General features: G+C 39.2%; 1 protein-coding gene across 1 annotated transcript in view; it reads right to left on the bottom strand.

Annotated features, from left to right (window-relative positions):
- Positions 1-5,936: 5,936 nt before the first annotated feature.
- The window catches only part of LOC127432493 (rab GTPase-activating protein 1), a 157,679-nt gene continuing 145,757 nt past the window's right edge, over positions 5,937-17,858 (bottom strand). The window contains exons 26-27 of the mRNA XM_051683624.1: positions 8,046-8,243; positions 5,937-7,850 (exon numbers count right to left, since the gene is read on the bottom strand). Coding sequence (XP_051539584.1) covers positions 7,728-7,850; positions 8,046-8,243 — 321 coding nt within the window. The 3' untranslated portion in view covers positions 5,937-7,727. The remainder of the gene's footprint in view (positions 7,851-8,045; positions 8,244-17,858) is intronic.

The following is a 17,858-nucleotide window of genomic DNA, read 5'->3' as shown; positions in this document are numbered from 1 at the left end:
GGTAGGTAGGTTGATTTTGTTGATTTAAAACTACACAGAGCATTAACTTTCGACTCGCTTTTAGCGTCATACAGTGGACATTTCACCTTAGATATGCTGCGATACATGTAAGGAACCACGTAACGTCACTTTGCTAAAATGTCGCCACAGTCATGAAATTTTCAGGCTGGAATGTCCATGTGACGTGTGTGGGCCCATTTTAGGGTCTGAAAGGTTTAGTCCTGTTGATCTGTGGTAATCCACACTTGGATGGGGTTCATTTGGAAAGAACATCCTGGGGAATGTTGTTCTATGACAGGCCCTGATGAAATGACAGGAGTCCAGTTACTCTTGGCATCACTGACATGATTAAACCTCTTCCCCGCTATACTTTCACTAAGTCATGAGCTCTCCTTAAGTTCCTGTTTAACTTTAAGATCATTCCAAACCAAAGGTAGGTCCAAGGTGGAAAGCAGAGGTGAAGAACAAGACATAGACCTCAAAGTGGATGGCCAGACCCATACTACTGCTCTATTATGGGCTGTTAACATGCCTTGAGTGGTAATGAGGTAAGACCAGGTATTTTCAAGCATGACAGGGGACCTACTCTGGCCGCCAGAACATAAAAGATACCAGGTAATTATTAGACACCTCTCATATGGCAAAGCCATTGCAAGAGGATAGAGTTTTTTTTTTTTTCATTAGAAGCTGTTTTTTGTTGTTGTTGTTTTCAGCTGTTCTTTCTTGCATTAGAAGCTATTTTTGATGACTGAGCAAACACATCACCCAGGCTTGTGTCAGCAAAACCTGGAGTTAGCATACTTCAGTCCAAACTGGTCAGATTCAGACTCTGGGATACTTAGCACTGCCAGAGTATCCTAATTCACTAATGATAGAATAACATGTGAGCTGTGGAGTTTGGTTTAATTTGTGATTATATTTGGGTCTGTGCCAATGCCAGGTTATTCTGGATAACAAGATTCCCAAGTCCATTTAACACCTCTCAACATATCCTCCCAGGGTGATAATTTTACAGGACCATGTGTTATTTCAAGAGTTAAGATACTTATAAACAGGCTTAATGATATTACAGGCCCTGTTGCAGCATAATCATTTGATTATGACTATTATTATGCCTTATTTGCTTGCCACGTTTATAAAAGCTGGTTGATGTATTAAGGAAAAAAGGAGACTTTGCTCCATGGCTCATAGAAAAAACACAAACCTGCCAGCGGGCCCGCGAGAAAAAAATATTATAAAAATATTAATAACTACAGTCTTGACCAACACAAAATAGGTATCGTTTTAAAGCTTAGAAACTCTACTTTACAATGCATGTATGCATTATGACCAAAACTGAACAAGTACTTTGCAGACAAATCAGATCACGTCAGGTGACGTAATCGGAAATGATGTAGCGTCATGGAATGCTAAACCAATCGGATTTGTATATACTCACAGTCAACAACTTTTAATCAATATTTTATTGCTTTTCATTTAAATAGGACATTCACGGTGCTTCATGGGATTGTAGTTCATTCCCTCATGAAAGACGTTAAGTACACAGTCTTGTTCCTTTGTCTTTTTGGTATAAGCCTAATCCTTTTTTGCTTCAAATCAAAGTTTGAAATGTTGTGTTTCACCTCCAAGCTGGTTGGTTTGTTTTGGTTCATGGCTTAGAACTCTTTTATGAATGATTTTATTAAATCCCTATGGAAAAAAAATGAATGGGAAAATGGGAAAATTTACTTGGGAATACTACAAATACAGGAACCAAGACGGCTGAAAAAGTAGGTGGGAACTTTTGCGGTCGATGGAAGTCAGGGGGCCCTGGGGTTAAACAAAGTTAAACCCATGCATTAATGCAGCCCTGGCTGTGAGTGACTCGCACAAACAACTGTGGAAAATTGAATTGGGTTGCTCAGCGAGAGTCATGACACTGATTCAGTTTCAGATGAATAAGCACGAATTTGCTTGTGCAAAGAGTGGGACTAATTAAAAGAAAGGTTCTTTAGCTTACAGTACATGCACCACAACACATTAAATCTTTCCTGTTGTAGCTAGAGTATTAAGAATAAACCATACTTGTATAATAAATGGTTGCAAATGTTTTAGCAATTTCTTTTTAAAATCATTTCATAACTTGAGTTCTCAACAGGCCATTCAGGCATGTCTTTGACACTTTTAGGTGCTGTCACCAGTTTACTTTGTGCTGCAGTGTGACAAATGAATTGTCAATTTATGTAAAGTACATATATTCACACACACTTGTGGCAGACTCTGCCTTCCCTACCAAGGAGGAAGCAGGAACCAGAGTGAACAATCAACAGAACTTTAATTTCAAACTCAAATTTAAACAGTACAATGAAAAAGAGACACGCACACACACAGACGAATGCGTCTCCGGTTCGTCCTTATCCCCCTTCCGGCTGATTAGGACGATTCAGCGCCGGGTGTGCGTCCTCATGGCCTGGCCACGCCCTCCTCCTCATCACACTTCTCCACCACCTGATTCAGGCTGGGGAATCCTCCGGCTTGACGTACTCCCCTCCCTTCCTGGAGGGGAGGTTTTACCCTTCCGGCCGTCCTTCTGCCAGCAGGTTTTCCCCACCTCTTTGGACCCTGGGAGAGATGAGGGGAGGGAGAGGGAAAAAGTGAGGGGTAGAGAACCACAACGCCATTTGGTCCACGGCCAGCTGGGCAGTGGTCCTCCACGGGGCGATGGCACTGGACCTCGCCTCCTGGTGGACGGTAGTAAGCTCCTTCGCCTCCTGGCAGACATCAGCGGCTCCTCCGCCCTCTAGCGACCAGCAGCAGCTCCTCTGCTTCCTGGCCGATGGCACCGAGCCCCCCCGTCGGATAGCAGCAGCTCCTTCATCTCCTGGTGGATGGCAGCGGGATCCTCCGCCTTCGGGTGAACCGCTCCAGTACAATCGTATCATACCTCCTTGGTGTCGCGACCCTCCTCCAGCAGCGAGGGCTTTTCTGACGATGCGTCTTCCTCCTATCCCGGGTTTCAGCACCACTGTGGCAGACTCTGCCTTCTCTACCAAGGAGGAAGCAGGAACCGGATTGAACAATCAACATAACTTTAATTTCAAACTCAAATTTAAACAGTACAACAAAACATAGACGCATACACACACAGACACGTGCGTCTCTCCTCAACTGGCGTCTCCGGCTTGTCCTAATCCCCCTCCATGCTGATTAGGACGATTCAGCGCCGGATCCAACTTTGCAGCCCCTGAACTTTCCAAAGTTGAGTAGCCCTGACATCCTGTATTGTAAATATAAATGCTTCAGGCATTAATTATAGGCTAAGACATTTTCAATAAAAAAAATTTAAAAAATCATGGACGACTGACAGGCGATGTGATTGTAGTGAAAACAGGTACAGTAGCCTATGTTCTGTTTATCAATTCAAATGAAAAGTAGAGCGTTAGTTAGGGTAAGTGCACTCATTAAGCCTAATTTCAACTTTGAAGTGAAATAAAATAAAAACCCTCACCTCTTTTTGCTTTTTGTTCTTTTTAAATAAGTCTATTTTTTCATTTGAGTATTATTTTCTTTGCAAGCCAATCAGATTATCCAAAATTTTGCATCCCCTTGCATCCAGAAGTAGCAGAAAGTATTTTGTGTGGAGATCCTGCAAATAAACACCTACCCAATCAATTATTTGCTAATTATGCACAATTAATATTTAAGAGATCAATGGTTTTATCTATGCATGTAAAGAAATATCAATCAGAAAATTATTACCCTTCATTTTGAAAGGGAAAGATTTGTATTTTTGATCTGCCAAAAACATTGTCAATGTTAACCATGCTCTTTTTGCATTTTTGTTGTATTTTATTATGTATATCTCATACAGTAAATAAACCATATATTGTTTTATCATGTAGTTTTTTAGCAATAAATAAATAAAGCACTTCTTTCAGGTGGCCTTAAATGGTACACTAGCACAAAAACCAAGCTGCACATGATCGCTTGGTGCGAAAAAATATCAATATGAAACTTTTTTTTGGGGGGGAGGGGATTTTTCCCCTTTTTCACTCAATTCAGAATGCCCAATTCCCAGTGTGCTTTGAAGTCAGTGATTCGCCTCAATCCGGGTGGCGGAGGATGAATCCCAGTTACCCCTGCGTCTGAGACCATCAACCCGCGCATCTTATCACATGGCTTGTTGAGCGCGTTGCCATGGAGACAGTGCGTGTGGAGGCTTCACGCCATCCACCACGGCATCCGCGCTCAACTCACCACACGCCCCACCGAGAATAAACCACATTATAGCGACCACAAGAAGGTTACCCCATGTGACTCTACCCTCCCTAGCAACCGGGCCAATTTGGTTGCTTAGGAGACCTGGCTGGAGTCACTCAGCATGCCCTGGGTTTCGAACTAGCGAACTCCAGGGGTGGTAGCCAGCGTCTTTACCACTGAGCTACCCAGGCCCCCAATATGTAACTTTTTAATGCTAAATCGTCGCTTCCGGTAAGCTTCATGAGAGGGTGGAGTTCAAGCAGTCTCTTGTGTGATGTAATCTCACGGGTTGAGACATCCAAGATTAGCACACAAACGCACCATTGTGAGTAAAGAAACAGATAAATACAGATCTAAACCAAAAACAACCAAGCTACTGTACAGTGTTCCTCCTCACTTATCAACAGTGCTGACACTGTGACGCACGTGTCAGTTCTCGCGTGTTTCAAATGCCAATGCGACTGTCACACGTGCATACCGCTGCAGAACAGAAGCATGATTTAGAGTTAAAAAAGTACTTAAATATTTATCTTTTTCGCACCAAAATCGATCATGCCGCTTTAGAAGACATTAATTTAAAAGCTGGAGTCATATGGATGACGTTTATGCTGACTGTCTGTGATTTTTGGAGCTTCAAAAGAGAAATCACCATCCACTTGCATTTTATGGACCTTTTGAGCTAAGATATTTTTCAGTTTTTCTTCAAATGTGTTCTGGTGAAGAAAGAAAGTCATACACACCTGGGGTATCATGAGGGTGAGTAAATAATTAGATAATTTTTCTTTTTGGGTGGTCTTTCATCATATTGCTGTTGCCACCATTTTATAAAAGCAATAAGCCACTCAAGCTTTTCATCGTGCCAAGTACACCTCTTAAAAATCAATGTAATGCAAGGACTTTGTGTCTTTTATCATTGCTGTTGCAGCCATTTTATAAAAGCTGTAAGCCACTGTGTTGCAGTGATTTTACCACAGGTGAGGAGGATTAAGGCACTCCACTTCGCATCATGCCAATGACCCTGTCCTGGATGAAAACCGTTAAGACCACAATTACACAAAGTATGCCATTTGAAGCAGGGCATAAGAACGCCCCTTACCCATGGTAAAATCATTGTAATGCATAGCCTCTTGTGGCTTATTGTTTTAATAGATGTTCTTTTTCATTAGAAGTCCACTGTTGAGTCCACTGTTTACTAGTTCCCAGCATGCTTTGCATGGGACAGGGAGAGTAAATGTTAAAATTAAGCATCATTTTGTGTGTCTTTGTGCAAGTTAAATATAAAGGGGGAGACTGTTCATTGTTTTGTTTAGAAGAATTTCTATGATGTATATTTGGGGGTTACAATCATGGTGAATTGTTTGAGCCTAGGTTGAGGACCAAAACATTTTGAGTATTCTACATAGCACATCAATCGTTCAATGGATAAAGCACCAACCATAGCATAGTAGCCAAGTTGCACTCAGACTGTCCATGACAGAATCAAGTTCAACCATAGAGTTTTTGTGTACTTTTGCTAATTTTTTTGCATTGAAAAATATTTCTGTTAGTTACAACACACCATGGTAGTGGTGTAATTTGCAAATTTCAGGGACAAGTTGTAGATTTCTAACTACTTCCACTTCTAGCAGACAAACTATATATATAACAAAATATTATGCTACAATGTTTTAGACACAAAATAACACTATACCACAGGATACATGTGTTCATATCTTTATAATGAAATTCATGAAAGTACACAATGCAACCTACACTATTACAATGTCCACACGGATGTAATGCTGGGGAAAAGTACATTTGGCATGTAATAATGAGCAAAAAATGAGTATTAATCTCGTAGCATGGTACAATTAGGCAATATAGTACAGTTACAAAGTAGAGTTTGAAATATAAAAAAAAAAACTTGTATGTTTCTTTTTTATTTACAACCCAGTGCCTTATAATAGAACGGCCCCATTTGACTTCATAGGGCACAAAGGCCTTCTTTAACAACAACAATAACTCTAGCAAGCCAGATATCAGTATAAATATATCTGTAAGGTACAAAGACCCTCCCACTAAGTATTCTTTACACACACACACACCTCATCCACATACACAGTGACTAACGAAGTTTGAGTTCTTCCTTTACCTTGAGATGTGCTTGCCGATCAAAACGTGTGCTCAATTCATAAGTGCTTTAAAAAGCGCCTTTCCCGTTAGCCGCAACACACAGTCACTATAGAAGACAGCATATTGTGAATGACCTTTGACCTTTAAGTCACAAAAGCAGCCCTTTATAGATCAGGCCATGTGTGGCTACACCTATACAGAATCACTGTATCCCACTGTGCATGATTCATCATAAACACAACAATAACTTTTGTTAAAGGCATAGTTCACCCAAAAATGAAAATTCTCTCATCATTTACTCATCCTCATGCCATCTCAGATGTGTAGGACTTACTTTCTTCTGCAGAACACAACTGAAGATTTTTAGAAGAATATTTCAGAAACAGATCAATATTTAAGTCTTTTTTTAAACTCTAAATTCTGTTCCCTGCCCAGTAGGTGGTGATATGGATGAAGAATGCAAATCGCCAAAAAAATAGGAAGAATGTGAAAGTGGAGATTGATAGAAAAAAAGGACTTGAATATTAATCTGTTTCTCACCCACACTTATATCACTTCTGAAGACATGGATTTAACCACTGGTGTCATTTGGATTACTTTTATGCTGCCTTTCTGTGCTTTTTTCAGCTTCAAATTTTTGGTCACCATTCACTTCCATTGTATGGACCTACAGAGCTGAAATATGCTTCTAAAAATCTTTGTTTGTGTTCTGCAGAAGAAAGTCATACACATCTGGGATAGCTTGAGGGTAATAAAACAATGAAATTTTTATTTTATTTTGGGTGAACTGTTACTTGGGTGCCAGCTAGTGGTTAAAGGAGGAGTTGAATTAAAAGTTCACTGTACAATCTATGTACAGTGTGCTACTTATTTACTTCCTCTGGGAACCACAATATTGGCCAACACAGACACGCACGCACTGTACAATAAAAGCAGAACTTTTCAGTCATACACATGCACACAGATGCACGCATTTGCCATCACCTTGCAAAAAGCAAACCTGCATGACACAAATGAAAGTTACGGTTGAACGGGAACTAGATTTCCAAAAGCACTCGTACCTTATATTGACAGGGACTGTGTTTGTGCAAGTAGTCTTGAGTAGAACAGTAGATGAAGTTTTAATATCCCTCAGAAGACACAGTCCAGTCCTCTGTTTAATATCAGTAGTAGAAAGACTAGCATTAAAGTCTTTTTGCTTTCAGTAAGTACATGTGTTTCAATTGGGGTAGTTGGTACCCTTGAAGTAAAGTTCTTTTTACAAAAGGAAAAAGGAGAGAGAAAAAGCATTGTTCACTCTGTGCCAGCCGTAGGTTGAGATCGCTGGGCAGGGGAGCGATAGTTAGTGGCTGGAGTGTTGTGTCTCTCTGGTCCTGTTAGACGCTTTCTTTGCCTTGAGCTCCCGTGACAGTCTTGATGGAGGTTAATGTCCGGTTGAACCACGTCTTTTTGGCTGCTTGGACTTCATTCAGAGCCAGGCCCAGATGATGCTCCAGGTCCTGAGGAAATTAAAGGATTTAAAATGTCAGAGACAAGCTTTGAATTTTCATTTTTGGGTGAACTATTCCTTTGAAGGCCTGATCAGACCACAGCTTCTAAATTGAATTTAACAATATAAAAGTACAGTATAAACTAAACTAATTTCTTCAAAAAAGCCAATAAACCAATGAAAAACCATGATATCTGAATTTCACCTGTATCTTGCACTCTGCCTCCACCAGCTGCAGTTTGGTCTGAGCGAGCTCCAGCTCCATCTCTCTCAGCTGGTTCTTCAGCGCCTCCTTCTCCTCGTCTGTGTCTTCCTCACTGCCCTCCTTAGGAGTGCTCCGCACTTTCAGACGGCCCTCCTTACTGAAGAGAATGCTGCACTTATCACAGCCCTCCACCTTCAGCTGAACACACACACACACAAACATGCTATTTAACCCCTTAACGTCTACCAATTCTTGAGCACAAGCCTGAAAATACCATCCTTGAAATAAAAATAGCTGCAGTTCATGAACCCTTTGGATTACAGGCATGACCTTGGTCTTGTTAAAGCAGATTGAAGAGTCAGCAATTTGTTAGAGATATCGTACAGTCATTATTGAAAAAATAAACAAATAAATAAGTAGATGTGAAACAGGCAAGCCACCACATGTACTGTGGGATATGAGTTGCATTGGTCAATTGTCAATTATACAATTTAGCAGTGATTATACAAAATCAGTTGAATGTAGAAAGCCGAAATTGACCAATCAGAATAGAGAGCTGAGTAATACATTTGGCTAAAATATTTTTTATTAAACCCGTTAACACGCGATTAATTTAATATGTTTAACACATTAGATTCTGACATTTTATTCAGCTCTATGTGAGTCTGAACAATGGTTGGAATAATTTGCGACGAATATTTTGGAGGACGAGGGTTTAAGAGATTTAATTCCTATTGCAACGAATACACGACCTATGGGGACTAGTTCATTCAATTAGTCAACCTCCTACTTAGTCTTTGGGAAATGTTTAATGTTTAACACTTTACAACAAGGTTCCATTTGTTATCATTAGTAAACAACATCAGTTAACATGAACTAACAATGAACAATTTTACAGCATTTATTAAAGGGATAGTTCACCCAAAAATGAAAATTCATCATTTGCTCACCCTCATGCCATCCCAAATGTGTATGACTTTCTTTCTTCTGCAGAACACACAGATTTTTAGACGAATATTTCAGCTCCGTAGGTCCACACAATACAAGTGAATAGTGATCAGACCTTTGTAGCTCCAAAAATCACAAAGGAAACATAAAAGTAATCCATACAACTCCAGTGTTTAAATCCATATCTTCAGAAGCGATACAAGTGTGGGTAAAAAAAAAAAAACAGAACAATATTTAAGTCCTTTTTTACTCAAAATCTCCACTTAAACTTTCAGATGTGAGTGAAACTAAACAGGTACCACATGTGACTTTCAGATGTAAAAGTGAAAGTGGAGATTTATAATAAGAAAGGACTTCAATTTTGATCTGTTTCTCACCCACACCTTTTATATTGCTTCTGAAGATATGGATTTAACCACTTAAATATTCTTCTAAAACTCTTTGTTAGTGTTCTGCAGAAGAAAGAAAGTCATACACATCTGGGATGGCATAAAGGTGAGTGAATGATGAGAGAATTTTCATTTTTGGGTGAACTATTCCTTTAATCTTAGTTAATTTCAACATATACTAATACAGTTTTAAAATCAAAAGTTTTGTTTGTTAACATTAATGCACTATGAACACATGAACTAACAATGAACAGTTGTTTTTTTTATTAATTTTAACAAAGATTAATAAATGCTGTAAAAATACATTGTTTTGTGATTAACATTTTTATTAATTTTTCAAAACAAAGATAAACAAAACATATATACAATGACTCAACATTAACTCCCACTACTTCCCCTCCCCAATCAAGAACCCCACCCGACCCCAAACGAACATCCCAGTGGTCTTACATAAGTACACACATATACAGAGAATAAAATAATAAATAAATATATATATAAATATATACATATACATATACATACACATATAATAAACATACAACTCTAAACTATACCTCTCTCTCCACAGACCCACTGCGAAAGCCCCCCAAAAACATCAAATATCTACCCCATTTCCCAATAAAAGAATCCCATATCCCCAGCCTTCTACATGTTACCTCTTCGAAGGCTGCCACCCTTCCCATCTCCTCGCGCTACTCCCGAATTGAGGGTGCTCCCACCGACTTCCAACCCCTTAAAACAATCTGCCTGCCTATTATCGCACTGGTGAGGACCCAATTGTTTATGTATTTGTCACCTACATCAATGACCGCCCCATCACCCAAAACACAGAGTCTGGGGCAAAACGAAATCCGAATGCCCAACACGTCACACAGAACACTCTGTACCTTCAACCAAAATTCCTGAATCTCAGCGCACCACCAAAAAACATGGGCCATGTCTCCATCCTCTGACTGGCATCGCCAGCAGGTGGGTGTGTCTTTAAGACCAAGCCTATACAATTTAGAGGGGGTCCAATAGAACCAATGTAAAATCTTGAATTGTATAAGGCACATCCTTGCATCTCTCGATGCAGCTTTTATGTTTTTTTTAAATCCTAGCCCATTCTCTCTCCTCCAATTCCAGGTTTAAATCTTTCTCCCATAATCTCTTGAGAGTGGTTGAGACTCCATCCCCCAGACTCTGAATTAATAAGGAGTAATACACTGATGCCTCATGGCCCTTTCCAAAAGCAGAAATCACCTCTCCTAGGGTATCTGCTGCTTTAGGGGGGTGTATGCTATTCCCAAAAATAGTACAGAGCAAATGGCTTTAACTGAAGATACCTTAAAAACTTGAGATCTGGGGATCCCAAAATACTGAACCAGATTTTCAAAGGATCTCATCACACTGCTCTCATAAAGATCACCGAGTGAATTAACCCCCCTCGCAATCCACTCTGACCAACAAAAAGGGAACTTATTAATGCATAGTTTGGGGTTTAGCCATAGGCTCGAGGCAACATTTAGATAAACATCTGAATTAAACACTCTGGACACTTTTGTCCATACAGAGTGCAAATGTGAAATAACGGGGTGTGATTTAACTTCTCTATTTAGTTTGATGGAAAGGCTTTGCAATGGCAAAACAGGGGCAAGAAGTTCTTGTTCAATGCAGAACCAGGGAGGGGCTCTTTCAGGTGGAAGCGACCAATGAGCCAAATGTCTGAGACCGAATGCATAATAATAAAACAAAATCTTGGGTAAGCCTAGCCCACAATTGTCAATCGGCCTATGTAATTTATTGAATGTAATCTGGGGCGCTTACCACTCCAAATGAAAAGACTTCGCTATGCTCTCAAATTGCTTGAAATAAGAGACATCTACCGGGAGTGACTGTAGCAAGTAGTTAAATTTTGGAATACAGTTCATTTTAATAACACCTTCCCACCTGTCTACATCGCTCAAAAACCGTTTTATTAAAGGGTCAAAATCAGACAAATTTGTTGGGAATAAAATGCCCAAATACTTAATGCCCTGTTTGGGCCACTGGAAGGTGCCTGGCTGGAAGGCCATTACTGGACAGTACGCTGTCAAAGCCAAAGCTTCAGATTTAGACCAGTTGACTTTGTATCCTGAGAATTTGGAAAAGGAATTAATAATTCTGTGGAGGCAAGGCATAGATTTAGTAGGGTCAGAGACGAATAATAAAATATCATCTGCATAAAGCAGAAGCTTATGCGCCACGCCTCCCGCTGTCACCCCTGGAAAATCATCCTCCTTTCTTATCGCGGCTGCTAATGGTTCCAGGGCAAGACAGAACAATAATGGGGCCCCTATCCAGAGTAAAATAATCTGAAATTAATTCATTTGTTTGTACCGCTGCTACAGGGTGTCTATAAAGTAACTTGATTCAACCAATAAAGGTACTCCCGACCCCATACCTTTCCAAAATCTTAAAAAGATAATCCCATTCTACCATATCAAACGCCTTTTCGGCGTCAAGTGAGATGGCAGCGACCGGAGTCTGATCATTCGCCACTGACCACATGAAACGCCTAATATTATCAGAAGAGCTACGACCCTGAATAAACCCCACCTGATATACAGGTGCATCTCAATAAATTAGAATGTCATGGAAAAGTTCATTTATTTCAGTAATTCAACTCAAATTGTGAAACTCGTGTATTAAATAAATTCAATGCACACAGACTGAAGTAGTTTAAGTCTTTGGTTCTTTTAATTGTGATGATTTTGGCTCACATTTAACAAAAACCCACCAATTCACTATCTCAAAAAATTAGAATACATCATAAGACTAATAAAAAAAAAAACATTTTTAGTGAATTGTTGGCCTTCTGGAAAGTATGTTCATTTACTGTATATGTACTCAATACTTGGTAGGGGCTCCTTTTGCTTTAATTACTGCCTCAATTCAGCGTGGCATGGAGGTGATCAGTTTGTGGCACTGCTGAGGTGGTATCAGGTGGCCCAGGTTTCTTTGACAGTGGCCTTCAGCTCATCTGCATTTTTTGGTCTCTTGTTTCTCATTTTCCTCTTGACAATACCCCATAGATTCTCTATGGGCTTCAGTTCTGGTGAGTTTGCTGGCCAGTCAAGCACACCAACACCATGGTCATTTAACCAACTTTTGGTGCTTTTGGCAGTGTGGGCAGGTGCCAAATCCTGTTGGAAAATGAAATCAGCATCTTTAAAAAGCTGGTCAGCAGAAGGAAGCATGAAGTGCTCCAAAATTTCTTGGTAAACGGGTGCAGTGACTTTGGTTTTCAAAAAACACAATGGACCAACACCAGCAGATGACATTGCACCCCAAATCATCACAGACTGTGGAAACTTAACACTGGACTTCAAGCAACTTGGGCTATGAGCTTCTCCACCCTTCCTCCAGACTCTAGGACCTTGGTTTCCAAATGAAATACAAAACTTGCTCTCATCTGAAAAGAGGACTTTGGACCACTGGGCAACAGTCCAGTTCTTCTTCTCCTTAGCCCAGGTAAGACGCCAGGAGTGGCTTAACAAGAGGAATACAACAACTGTAGCCAAATTCCTTGACACGTCTGTGTGTGGTGGCTCTTGATGCCTTGACCCCAGCCTCAGTCCATTCCTTGTGAAGTTCACCCAAATTCTTGAATGGATTTTGCTTGACAATCCTCATAAGGCTGCGGTTCTCTCGGTTGGTTGTGCATCTTTTTCTTCCACACTTTTTCCTTCCACTCAACTTTCTGTTAACATGCTTGGATACAGCAGTCTGTGAACAGCCAGCTTCTTTGGCAATGAATGTTTGTGGCTTACCCTCCTTGTGAAGGGTGTCAATGATTGTCTTCTGGACAACTGTCAGATCAGCAGTCTTCCCCATGATTGTGTAGCCTAGTGAACCAAACTGAGAGACCATTTTGAAGGCTCAGGAAACCTTTGCAGGTGTTTTGAGTTGATTACCTGATTGGCATGTCACCATATTCTAATTTTTTGAGATAGTGAATTGGTGGGTTTTTGTTAAATGTGAGCCAAAATCATCACAATTAAAAGAACCAAAGACTTAAACTACTTCAGTCTGTGTGCACTGAATTTATTTAATACACGAGTTTCACAATTTGAGTTGAATTACTGAAATAAATGAACTTTTCCACGACATTCTAATTTATTGAGATGCACCTGTATATGTATAAGAGATCATAACTTTACTTAATCAGGTTAGCCAAAATTTTAACATCAAGCTGGATCAGGGAAATTGGACAGTAACTTTTACACTCGTTTGGATCTTTGTCTTTTTTAAGAATCAGACTAATCCGAGCTTGTGTCATGGTTGGCGGAAGCTTTCCATTCTCTAATGATTCAGTATAAACTTCTAACAAAATTGGAGCCAGTTCTGTTGCATAGGATCTAAAAAATTCAGCAGCAAAAACATCTGGCCCCGGAGCCTTAAGGACTTAATTACCTCGCCAGTTTCCTCCAGGGTTATCTCAGAATCAAGAGAGTTTTTTTGCTCATTCGTCAGTTTAGGGAGTTCTAATGGTTCCACAAAGTTTCTAATATCTTCATCAGTAGACGAAGACGTGGAACTATAGAGATCAAGATAGAATTCTTTAAAGGCATTATTAATATCAATGGCTGAAGTTTTCACCATCATCAGATTTCACTGAGGGAATGGTAGAAAAAGATGCTCTCTGCTTTATATATCTAGCCAAAAGCTTCCTTGCTTTGTCCCATGACTCAAGGTATGACTATCTTGCCCTGAACAACCACAACTCCACTTTCTGCGACAAAATAGTATTATATCTGTATTTCAATCGGTCAATTCTCTGAGACCATCAGACGACATTCGGCACTTCGGCTCTGCCTCGGCACTTTTAATATATCCTTCCAACTCCACGAGTTCTCGTGCTTTGGATTTTTTGGTGAATGAGGCATACTGTATGATCCGACCCCTAAGAACCGCCTTAAGTGCCTCCCAAGCCATGCCCACAGAAGATACTGAGGACCAATTGGTCTCCATATAAACATTGATTGCTGTCTTTAACATTTGTTGGAAATCAGGATTTTGCAAAAGGGATACATTAAAGCGCCAACTATATGATTTCTTTTTCTCTGTATGTGGCAAGATCTCTAAGTTCACCAGGGCATGATCTGAGACTAAAATGTTTCCAATTGAGCAATCCACAACAGATGAAATGAGGGACTTAGATATATAAAAAAATATATATATTTTCTAGAATAAATCTTATGAACTGATGAAAAAAATTTATAATCCCTACCAGATGGGTTCAAAAGTTGCCAGATATCTTCAAGACCAAGATTTTTACAGATCTTGTGAAGCATCAGTGTTGCTCTAGGGGGCTTACACACTTTTGCTTCACTATGATCAAGGAATGAGTCCATCAAAAGATTAAAGTCTCCTCCCAATATTATGTCATGAGAGATGCCAGCAGCTTGCCACATCCCATCAAGATCTATAAAAAAGCCCTGATCATCAACGTTAGGTGCGTAAATATTAGCCAAAATCAACCTTTGCCCCTAAATTTCTCCTAAAACAACAATGACTCTTCCTAATTTATCTTTAATCTGTTTGAGACAATTGAATTGTAGATGCTTATTTATCATTGTAATGACTCCTCTGCTCTTACTTGAACCAGCACTAAAGAAAACATGTCCACCCCATATCTTACCAAATTTTTCAGCTTCCTGCGGGGAAAGATGTGTTTCTTGAAGAAACACTATATCATATTTCTTACGTTTAAGAAAATAAATAACCTTCCTTCTTTTTATAGGGTGCCCCAACCCATTCACATTCCATGTGGAGAGAGACAACTTATTCATATTAACATTTGACATATTGATATAATAATAAAAAAAAAAAAATGTGTGTGTCAAAAACAAGATTACACAGACCACATTCCCCATTAATGCAACAATCAAACCCCAAACTTCCCCCCGAACAAAACAAACAGAAAAAAGAAAAACGTGCCAACCGGCGACAATCCCTCTAAATTCAAAGAGTCCATGTTCGCATGCGAGAACCCCCACGATATCTTTGCCATCGGATTATTCAAGTCCGGTGTTTCTGCACAAATTTTGTGAGGCAAAATTACATAACAGAAAATACTTTGTAAAACAGACCCCAGCCAACAGGCAGAATAACAGAAAAAACATGTAGATTCATTCACAGAACTGTCTCGAAGCTGTGTTCCTCCACAAAACAAACTCCAGCTGATATAAAGCCATTCAGTTTCCTCGGACAGACAAACAACTGTTCAGTGAGCTGGCTGTTATGAGTGCAGCAGATGAGGTAATCATTCTACTGGGAGGCATAAGCACTAGCCGCTAGGCGGAGCCAACACGAAAAACAAAACCGGCATCCTGGTTCCTCGGATGATCAAGAGCCAGACTACTAACTTGGAGGCCACAAAAAAAAAAAAAAAAAAAAGAAAAAAAAAAAAAGAAAACACCATAACTTACTCAGCCCGTCAACTTTATAAAAGACGTCCTTTATGTGAGCATGTAGATATTTTGCGGTCATCCATAGTGTCCATTCTTGGTCTGGCCGGGAACTTCAGTGTAAAGAAAATCTTCCGTCAATGCAAAAGTTTCTTGGAGTCATGCCATAAAACAAACTCCAGCTGCTAGGCGGAGCCAGCGCAAAAAGAAACAAAAATGACACCCAGCTTTCTCAGATAATAGAGTTTCTCAACCGCGAGTCAGTCCACTAATATAAGAAACATCAAATGGCTTACTCCAAAGTATTTATGAAGGAGAGTGCCTGTTTTTGACATGTAAATACCCTGCGACCATTCTTCGTTTCTATTCTCAGTTTGGCCAGGAACATCAATGCAAAAGAGATCTTCTGTTGGTGTAAGAGTTTCTTACATTCCCTGAACCGATCGGGTTTCTCTCGTCAAATTCGCAAAGTCCGGGAACAAGAAAATATTATGGTTCTTCCAAGAATGCTTCTCTTTACTCCTCACCTGGCATAAAAATACATTGTTAATTGTTTGTTCATGATACCTAATGCATTAACTAATGTTAACAAATGGAACCTTATTGTAAAGTGTTATCGTTTAATGATACTTAAATTTGTTATATTTCAGTGCATTTCTGTCTTCATACTGTGGAAGGCTTTGTTTCGAAAATGTTACCAAAATATTATTGTTACATATTGTTTTGATTTATTTCCTTAAAAGGAAATAAATGCATTTTGATAGAAAAAGAAGTACATATAGAGTCAAATTTTAGCACTTTCAAAAGTTGTCTGTACTTATTAATCGACTGACGGCACTAATTTTTATGTAAATATACATTACACTGTCCTTGCAGTGTTTGCTGGATTATTTGATATACTTGAATTTTACATGGCCTCAGTTTCCTCGTGAAATGAATGTGGCGGAGCTACAACAATGACTTTAATTCACTTTCACAAAAATCCTGAGTAAAACGGCAGATTATCAGTTCATAAACTCTTTATTTTTGCCCTGTTCCTCACACAATGCTATCTTATCACATCAAAACACTTTTATTATAGCGCATGACTTGCAAGGCAATACATTTTTATGACTGCATTTCATAATCAACAACATTTACAAGCTTGTTCGATTGCAATCAAATTGTGTGGTTGCAGATAGAGCGTTGCACAGGAGATGCAAAGAACCGGGGTACGAATCCTGAAAAGTAGGCGGGTCGACACATAAGCTAAAAGTGTCATAAAGTACCACAACATGGCGTTGTTGCTTCAGCAAATGTTTTTCATCTTACATTTGCTTTTATGACACAATCAGATAGGTTTAGGTTTAAGGTTTAGGGTAGGGAGGTAGGTTTTGTTGGTTTAAAACTAAAAAAAATGTCACTGTCACGTAATGCAGGGCTCCAGACTAAATACATGACTTAGGAGCCATTGGCTCCTTAACTGAAACATTAAGGAGCAAAATGGCTGTTTTTAGTCATCAAATCATATAATTGCTCAATTTCGATTGTTGTTCAGAAACAAGATAGAAAGCAGAAGAAAAGGAAGACAGCTGATAACCCATTAATCGGAGGTTTAATAAACAGTATATATAGTTGAAAAGATAAGTTTGCATTCCCCTTTTGTCTCATCGATGTTCACTCCCCTTTCATAATTGATACAAATATAAGAGATAAAACATTTTATTTAGTACTGCCCTTAAGAATATACATAAGCAGATATTTACATAAACCATAGTATGCATATAGTAGTGTGTTGCCTTCTTGAGCATCAATGAATGTTTGCACCTTGTGTAATAGCTGAGTCCCTCAATTGTCCTAAGTGTCAAAACCTGCATTTTATATATATATATATATATATATATATATATATATATATATATATATATATACACACACACACACAGTTGAAGTCAGAAGTTTACATACACCTTAGCCAAATACATTTAAACTCAGTTTTTCACAATTCCTGACATTTAATTGTAGAAAACATTCCCTGTCTTAGGTCAGTTAGGATCACTATT

This window comes from Myxocyprinus asiaticus, chromosome 42, assembly GCF_019703515.2.
Source record: "Myxocyprinus asiaticus isolate MX2 ecotype Aquarium Trade chromosome 42, UBuf_Myxa_2, whole genome shotgun sequence".
Lineage (NCBI taxonomy): Eukaryota > Metazoa > Chordata > Actinopteri > Cypriniformes > Catostomidae > Myxocyprinus > Myxocyprinus asiaticus.
The sequence above is the reverse complement of the archived record's forward strand: the minus strand, read 5'-3'. Positions and strand labels throughout refer to the sequence as shown.